General features: G+C 49.2%; 2 protein-coding genes across 11 annotated transcripts in view; one reads left to right on the forward strand and one right to left on the reverse strand.

The window, feature by feature from the left end:
* The window catches only part of LOC120956492 (neprilysin-1), a 55,015-nt gene that overhangs the window by 43,432 nt on the left and 2,624 nt on the right, over positions 1 to 8,959 (forward strand). For 3 of the 8 annotated variants that reach the window (XM_049608114.1, XM_049608112.1, XM_049608110.1), the window contains exons 2-3: positions 6,736 to 8,116; positions 8,714 to 8,841. In XM_049608114.1, the coding sequence (XP_049464071.1) occupies positions 7,507 to 8,116; positions 8,714 to 8,841 (738 nt within the window). In that variant the 5' untranslated portion in view covers positions 6,736 to 7,506. Of the gene's footprint in view, positions 1 to 3,355; positions 3,796 to 5,029; positions 5,532 to 6,735; positions 8,117 to 8,713; positions 8,842 to 8,959 lie in introns of those variants that run through there. The other 5 variants (XM_040377989.2, XM_049608108.1, XM_049608109.1 and 2 more) reach the window with 5 other exon arrangements.
* The window catches only part of LOC120956499 (protein obstructor-E), a 216,559-nt gene that overhangs the window by 4,580 nt on the left and 203,020 nt on the right, over positions 1 to 8,959 (reverse strand). The window lies entirely within an intron of this gene.

An 8,959-nucleotide genomic window follows, 5' to 3' on the forward strand; every position in this document is an offset into this window, starting at 1 on the left:
CTGTTCGTGTGTAGCTGTGTTTTGTCGTCTCGTTTTTCACTCTTCACAGTCAGCGTTGTCTCGCCAAACAAAAATCGATAAAACGCGAAATGAAGAAGGAGAAAGAACGGGAAGGTTAACCAGTACGTTGATGGACCGTTGATGCGAGATGAGTTGTCTTCCTTGAATGACGAGCGATGCATCATTTTTTGTTGTTGTCAACGTTTTATCATCCAGGGATCATCAGCCACTGTCCTTCTTCTCCTCCGTTCGCCCCAATAATTGACCTCAATCGCAGAATTGAGCAACAGTAGCTCTGTGTTTTTTTTATTTTAATGTTACAATGCGTTGACCATGATCTTTACATCAATTTGCAATTCTTGAGCTGATACAAAGTGTCTTGCATGTTAATCGTTGCGAATTATTTTTTTGTGAAGAATACTGTAGAAACCCGTGTCTGGTTAATTCTCACGATTATAAGCGCCGTTGTTGGCAGAGCTCATGTCAATTATCATTCCTTTGCGTCACATGTTTAATAGTAACAAAAAAATGGAGAAGCGAATTTTAACGTTGATAAAGTTAAACGTATCACCTTAAGAAGCTCGGGGCAGCGTGTGCACTTATCTATGTAAACGTGTTGAACACGATTGATCGGTCCAGTTGGAAGCCTTCTTTAAGCATCGATCAAGCGGAAAGGTTCTCACAGATAAAGCTCCACCCCATAGCAGAATGTGAGGCATCTAAGAAGGCTGTTACCATCTCCCTTTCTTTAAAAAAAGATAAACATCGGCCGATCGCGATCAACCACGTCGCTACGAACCACTTTTTGTTTGTGACCGGTTTTCGAAACTGATCGATTCTCTACCGGTTTTGACGGGGTTTTTTTTTTTTTTGGACAGGATTAGGTGGATTTATTAATATTGGGTGTTTCCATGTTGTAAAACGACGAGTTTTCGGCTGCTTTTCTAGAGTTAATCTGTATCCAACCGCAGCGTTTAGAAAAGCTTGTGCTGTTATCGCCTTAATGATGAGATTGCAGTATTTTACTACTGGTCGGCTTGTTTAATCAATGTCAATGCTGTCGCTCAGTACAGTTGCGTAAGCAGCTGTATCAACGGGGAAAAGGAGAGAAGCGAAACCACTCTGTCTACGAGTGTGGTAACTATCCGTCTGGGAGAGATACATTTTCTTTTATAATGTTTGAAGCACACACAATTCCGCCAATACATTCACGGGGCAAAGGGTCCGGTTCAAAGATTCGCGCTTAAATAGTGTGGGGCACGCTTTGCCTCGCCGGTACAAAAGCAATACCTGATGATACTGCTGTCGAATGCATCTGCCCCCGTGCACTCGATGCCAATTTTATTCGAATTTAATCAGCCCAAAAATAGATTTGACTGCCAAGGGTGCAAGATGGGTTGATGTTACGGGCGCGATTTGCGCGGGCAATGATGGTCACGAGCGAAAAAAAAAACGAGAGCGAGAAAAAACGAAGGGGACACGCTGTTTGATCAGTGAAATGAGCGCAGACAGCAAATGCGCTCACGTGTGTGAGAATCTATGAAAGCAAATAAATCAGAAAATGTGGTATCTAAAAGAGCGTGTGTGTGTGTGTGTGTGTGTGTGTGTGTGTGTGTGTGTGTGTGTGTGTGTGTGTGAAGCGACAGGCAATAGACGCAGAGGAAGGCCTACAAGCGGCGATCGTTTATCGGTGACACTGACCTTGTGATTAGCAGCCACGCGTGTGGCTATATATTGAATAAATAACGCATTAAAAACCAGAATCAGCAATCCTCTATCTTTTTAGTGTGTGTGGCTCCGATAACGTCACAGTGGCGAAACTATTCTAGGAATTTACCCCCGGAACATCGTCGAATGGAATGGTTGGGTACGCAAGCAAGTTTATTACTCCCGGGCGGGAGTGGTGTTTCAAAATTCAGCTATTGCTTGCAAGGTATACCGCTATAGAGACGTTCTAGCTTATTGCTGGTATTGAGAGGGGGTTTTTTAACATTAATAAAAAAACCCCGTCAATCTCTTGCCTAAAAAAGGTCCTTTGTTAGGTCCGGTTTGAAAGGATCTTTGGAACATCAAGGAGGCACATTAACACAGGACACCCGTTGCGGTACCCCGTTGTGTATATGACGCTGGAACTAAAGATTTCATTTATGCAACACATTTTGTGGAGTACATGTGACACATTAAAAGCATTTGCCGCAGGGGTTTGTAACGCAAAAAGGACCAGTGACCCTGAAATGGGATTCCGGGGTTTCTTTGTCTCCCTTTGGCATGGAATAGGAAGGAAATGGAGTACCTCAGTTCAATTATCGGCGCAATACTTGATTGCAGAAATAAATGCAAGGATATGGAATGAATGGTTTGTTGCTTCAAGTACCATCTGGCAGAGTACCGACGTCCCGAGCTTGGCACACGCGCAACCTAGTTCCCTTTGATCGGTCGGTTAGAAACTGGGGTTGTAAAGCGATACGCAATTATTGGTTCCAGGTAAATAGGGGGAAAAAATCAACAATTGGAACCGTTCACTCCAGTATACCCCTTTTTAATGGGGTTAGGAGGGAAAAGAATCGTATCACGTTCGTATGAAACATAAATCTTTGAATGATTTATTTTTTGCTGAAACACATATACGAATTGTAGGGTTTTCCAGGAGTTCTCATAGCTGTGGAACACTTTATTGACTCTTTCTTGCGTGAAATGAACTAAATGTAATGGGAATTGAACTCTATAGCACCCTTATTGGATGTTTTTGGAAATCCAGTAGGAATTTCCACGGAGCCTGTCCGAAAAGGTTGCCATAGAGTCCAATTTCCATCATATGAAGTTCACTTCACATATGGAAGAGTTAACGAAGTGTCCCACAATTATGAGAATCACTGGAAAACCCTGTATTGGCGTTGTAGTTTTCTCATGAACAAAATGCTAATAATTGCCTCCAGTTTACCATTATAAACTATGAAAATGTGCTGGGACGGTTAAGCGTTGTTTTTGAAGTAAACGCATTTTCCATCCCTAAGCATAGCAACAGCAATCTCCACCTGCTTCTCTCTCGCCAGAACATAAAAACGGCAGGAGAGCAAAACTCTCTCACTGCAACTGAAACAACAATAAAACCTTCAAACTCACGTTGTGCGAGATTGAATGCGTGGTGAGCGAGAGAGAGAGAGAGAGATAGAGATAGAGAAAGAGAGAGAGTGCTTCCGTTGCTCACCGTTGCTGGGCGCTAGTTAGTAGTAATCAGTCGGTTTTTTGGTCGACTTTTCGGATATGACCGACCCGTTTGTTTGATGCCTACCGCGTGGACCGCACGCCGCAAGGATCGACCGAATGTCGACAGAGCCGTGTTGCGTATGGGCGCGTGTGTGCTTCTACGCACACATCTACGCACCATCTAGCCCACCAGCCAGCCAGCCCGCAACCATGTGCGATGATGTGCATTGAGACGGTCGTTTGAGGGGTGGATGTAACGGGCCCCGGGGTTGGCCCGAAGGGTGGGCAGTGGGGGTCGCGTTTCGAGCTCGAACAGAAAGCCGAGAAGACGATGTCCGTGAAACACAGCGGCGGACGACATCTTCGGTGCTTCGCGCGCGCTTTGTCAGATACGAACGTTGCGCCGTGCTGGTCGTGTGTGCTCTTGCTTGGCTGCGTTCCGCTGCGTCGTGTCACTTTGATGCTGTGAGTGTGTTTTTCTTTGCTTTTGCTTGGCGTTCTCTCTCACTCTTCGGGGCTGGTTTTACGTTCAGTCCAGTTGTATCAGTGAATAGAAAGTCCGAAGACCAATTAGCGGACGTTTAGAAGGTAATCCGCGTGTGTGTGTGTGTGTGTGTGTATGTGGCGGGTCGCGATTGTAAGTGTTGGAAGACTTCAATACGGTTTCTAATGCTTTGTGCGGCTGTTATCCTTTTATGAGCGTCTTTTGTGTGACTGTGATACATACACATCGCATAAAAGAGAGGCTCATCTTTACCAGTAACAAACTGGGTAAACGTGTCTGTGTGTGCGAGTGTGTGATAAGAGTCTTTAGAAGGATTCCGTCCTCCGGTAGAGGGTGGAATTGTCGCGAGGGAAGAAACAACAGAGCAGCTCATTAGTACAATTTGTTGACACAGGAAAGTGTTTCCACTGCCAACCCCTTTGGCCGTGCCCTTTCCACGTTGTCGATGCCTTTCCCCTTTGCTCTTGTGTGTCGGTGAGTGTGTGTGTGAGCCTCTCCCACTCTTAGTGCATTACGCGAGGCCATCGACACCGCCGGAGATATCTGCCGTGCCATAAAACTTCTAATAATGTAACGTTTCAGTATAGCTGTTACGGCTCTCGGGCGGCCGGATCTAATGGTCCGTAAATTAACCGACCATCGGCCCACAACGACGTGCCCAAGTACAACGCGAGCCGATCTAATGTACGCGTGCACGATCTAATCAGCACTGTCCCTTGATGATGGTGTGACAAGATTACAATAGCGTAACAAAAGGAAATCACGGCGGAAATCAACCAGCGCTGACGGTCATCGCCGACCCGGCCTGTTTAGCGCACTCCTGGGGAGGGGAAAGCTGGGCAAGCTGCCTGCCCGAATTAACAGCCTGTCAATGCATATATACTAGCGCCTGTGATGGTTGTGATAATAACACTGAAGTGTGATAGAAGAGAGTAATGCTGACTTAGTGTTTGTGTGTGTGTTGGTGTTGTGTATAGAACGGCACGAAACGAATGTGACCGGCACCGGGTGTATGGTTTTTGCCGCCACCATATTAAGCATAAGTGGGATCAGCCTGACAGTGTTATTGTTCGGTCGTTTATGGTTTAATGCACAGGGGGGGAAACGTGTCTGTTGGGTGATTGATGCCTTAGGATGGGTGGACACGCGGTCCAGAGTGCTACTTGATGTACGGACTTTACAACACACAAAAACAGCGACCCTGCTGCGAACGTTCCACCACTATGTGTAAAGATTCCGTTTCTTATTGGACGCAATCTCGCCGGAACTAGCGTCTTTTGCCTCGCACGGCTCGAGGGTTCTTATCCTTTAATGGGACAATGGTGTATACATGTTACTGACTACCGTGTGGCACACGATTGTTGGCGAGGATGCCGATGAGTACGATGATGATGATGATGATGACGAAGATGATGATGATGGTGAGATTCTGGTGAGCTATTGCGCATGAGCGTACCTTTCGGATGAAAACGAGAGTGGCACTTTGTCATCTGCCTTGACCGACGGTCGACGGTCATCCTCGTTTTGCAGTCGTGTGGTAGTTTGGCCTTTGCCAAAAGATCTACTCTTTCCCAAATCTTGTGACATCCTGTATCGGAGCAAAGGATACTACCAAGTCCGACCAAGGGGTCGAGTTCTGGCCTGTGCATTAACGTTGGCTTTGCAAGGCATCAGAAATCTCGCCGTAGTTTGGTAGTGCGTTACAAAGTAACTTAGTGCCTGCACCATTACATACACGCTTCACAACATCAGAAAGTAGCTACATATGTGTGTATGTGCGCCTGTGTGTTAGTGTAAGATGACTTCCTGTGTTGCGAGTGTGAGTGAGAGTTGAGGTGACGCATACCCACGCCGACGTTAGTATCGAGCAATAGTGAGGAGGAAAATAAAGGCTCGTCTCGGCGGGTTTTGATATAAAATTCAACAGGTTGAATTGGTTTCGAGCCTCCAAACATTGAGGTGCTGAAGTGTGTCAGAGAGAAAGAGAGAGAGAGAGAGAGAGAGAGAGAGAGAGAGAGAGAGAGAGAGAGAGAGAGAGGGAGATAGTGAGCGAGAGAAAAGAGCGTGTGTGTGCTTGAAAATTTACTGATTGATGTGTTTGTTTTTTCGTAGAGGGGCAATCAACTGCACTGCATGTTTTCATCCTGAAACGTCCTTGAAAAGGAACTACGTAAAGCAAGTGCAGAAATGTTTTATTTTAAACAAAATTGAATCCCCCCCCTCCCCCAAACAAGAGACTGAATCCACCGTTCTCTCCACCAAGTGTTGTAGGCCGCTGACTGCAGTGAGTTAGGATAGGTCGTTAAATATTAATGCGCACCGTGGCAATGTTCATTCCCAAGGATAGTTGTGTGCGACAATCGATTAAATGCGCACAGGAATCGGAGGAGGAGGAGCAGGAGTTTTCCTCCTCGGCAGGGCGTTCGGGTAGGAATGGAGTGTTCTTTCCAATTTCCGCTGTGTTCCACTGACCTAGTGATACAGTTCTGTCCGCACATCAGATTGGGCGAAGTACAGACAGGCGACAGGCGCTGTCTTCCGTTTCCGACAGGCGACTTGCGCTCGAAGCGGAAAATGGCAGGAAAATGGATTGGAAGGAAATTGGACTACACAGTTTTTTTTTGTAACGAGCTTTGCAGGCTTTGTTCTGCCTTTGCACGCCTTTTGTATGCTCCATTCATGAAAGATATGAACACGAACGAAATGAAGATTGAATTAAGTCTCTTCTTTTTTGGCTGTCGTCAACTACAGCTCAATGGCGCTTGGGAAGCAGCAAACACAGTAGCCTCCATTGTAATCGATACGTTGATCTACCCCAATACAACGAGCCACAGAAGGCAACAGGTTGAACACGAGAGCTTTCGTACTAGGGAAGGGAGTGGACTCTATTTTTAGGAGGGGCAGAGAAGTAACCCTGACATTAAGGGTGATAATTAATGATATTAGTGTTTCCGTGAAGCTGTTTCTAACTTTTTTCCAACGTTTGCTAATACGATTACTATTTTCGTCTCTGATTTATACAGATTGTCCCACCACTGACTAGCGTTGCGACAGGTTCGGTTTGAATATTTAAACATTGCTCCAGAAAGCGCTGCCAACGGTTACGCAGAATATTCCATCACTATCACAACAGCGGCCCGTTACGCCTCCAGATCTCCACTACCAGCACGGGAGCAGCGGGCAGACTACGGTGGCGGTGTGCGCGCACGAAAGTTTAATCAGCTGGCGTGCCGCGTGAAGCCATGCTATTTTGTTCGCTCCACTTGCCCACACTGTACTACGGAACGGTGGGACGGTACACTTCCTCGACGGCGCTGCCGGGCCCGAAGCGGGCGATGAAGCGGGCGGTGGCAGAGCAGTGAAGATGATACCGACCAGGCGATACAGGCGCCAGCAGCAGCAGCATATCGATAACCAGCCCTCCGTACCAATCGTGACGTGAGTGCTCAGAATTTGGTACGATCGAGTGAAAAGTGTGTGTGATCAACGGTGGGCTGGTGTGGCACTGTCCGGTGGGGGAAGTCAGTGAGGAGCGTGCATCCAGTTCGTACAGCACGTGCTGCTGCGTTTGTGCATTGTGCGCGAGTGTGATATGAGAGTGGCCGGCGGCACAGATTCTGAGCGCATGGGAGAGTGATTGTTTGCGCTGTGAGTGAGTGCGCTGAGTGAGAGCGTGCGAAGTGAGCTAGGAGGGAACGGTTCTGCTCACGGCAGTAGCAAGCGCGCGCGTCAGTCGCGTTTCGAAAGTGACCCTAACCGGAAGTGTCCGCCCCGCACGACGAGCAACGGTGGCGATGGCAGCCCTTAAGGAGCTCCATCTGCCGGCGCGCAACGGTGGCGACAAAACAGCGACAGTGCCGATCGATCCGGCCAATGGGTACCTGCTAAGGACAGACGTCGAGGAGGGCGGCACGGTGGTCGGTGGTACCGGGGGTGGCGGGTCAGGTGGGCCGCTCGGTGCAGGTGATATTGAAGCTTCCGGACCGCTGCTGCTGCGGCCGACCGATCGGGGGTCGGCAGCACCGGTCCCGGTGGTAGTGAACTTCGGTGGGCCCGGTATGGCCACCAAAACGAGCACGCTCGCTGCCGTTGACCGGCAGGGAAGTCGTGGCAGTGGCAGTGGTGGCGGCAATGGAAAGAACCCGCGCAGCATAACGCCCGGGCGGGGCTTGGTAGGGGCGCGCCTGTCGGCCGCCTTTGCCCGCCCGACCGTGCTCGGCGGGACGATGCTGCTGGTGGGCATCGCAGTAGGCATCCTGCTGGTGTACCTGGTCGGGCGCTACCGGCAGCTGGATGGGAAATCCGGTTGCAGTGCGGATCCGTTCGCCCCGGGCTGCCCGGACGTGACGGACGAGTCCCGGAGGAGCAGTAACATTTGCCTGACGGACGAGTGTGTTAGGACAGGTGAGTGTTGCTGTGGGATGTGGGAAGCGGAGCACGTTTTGTGATGGACGGGAAGATAAATTAAGGTCACGGCACGGGGACGAACAGTGCATCGTGTGCAGCTGCATGGTGTAACTGATGCGTCACGCCGGTGGCTGAGGGTTTGCAGTTTGTGCCCGGATGTGCCATTGAACAAGTCATTAATCACATCCCGCCGTACACGGTTGGCGCTAGAGAGGTGCTTCCTGCAAGCCACTGCAAGGTTCAGGCTCGGGTGCACTCGGGCACACCTACTTTGCCAACGCCGCCTGCTTCCAGCGAGCCGATGGTTGGCTGGAAGATGTTGCAATAAGCAAGCGGCAGAGTGGAAAATTAGTTGCATAATTGAATCGTTTGCTGATGGAATTAGTAGGTCCTGCTGTGCTACTGCTGCCCGGGTTCGACCTGGATGGCGACCCCCTGGACAGTGCTGATGGGCAGATGCTTGCACGATGAGAAATTGTAATTTTTGTCGTCCCTTTCAGCACCAGGGAGTGCACTTCTCCGGGGCCCGGACCGAGATGAGCTTAGAGATCATCATTTTTCATGCATCTTTTATGTCGCGCATCTTCGTTGCAGCTTCCTCCCTGCTCGCCGCGATGGACCGGACGGCGGACCCCTGCAAGGACTTTTTCCAGTTCGCGTGCGGTACGTGGAACAAGATGCACGTGATACCGGAGGATCGCAGCTCTATCAGCACGTTTGAGGTGGGGATTACTGGTCGCTTGCCGCTTTTGCCATTACGCTGCATGATTGATGATGCGGGCGGGATTACTTGGAGTACTTTTTCACTCACCCTTTTCTCGTTACACGCCCGCTACACGC

The sequence above is a fragment of the Anopheles coluzzii genome, chromosome 3 (genome assembly GCF_943734685.1).
Source record: "Anopheles coluzzii chromosome 3, AcolN3, whole genome shotgun sequence".
NCBI classification, from domain to species: domain Eukaryota; kingdom Metazoa; phylum Arthropoda; class Insecta; order Diptera; family Culicidae; genus Anopheles; species Anopheles coluzzii.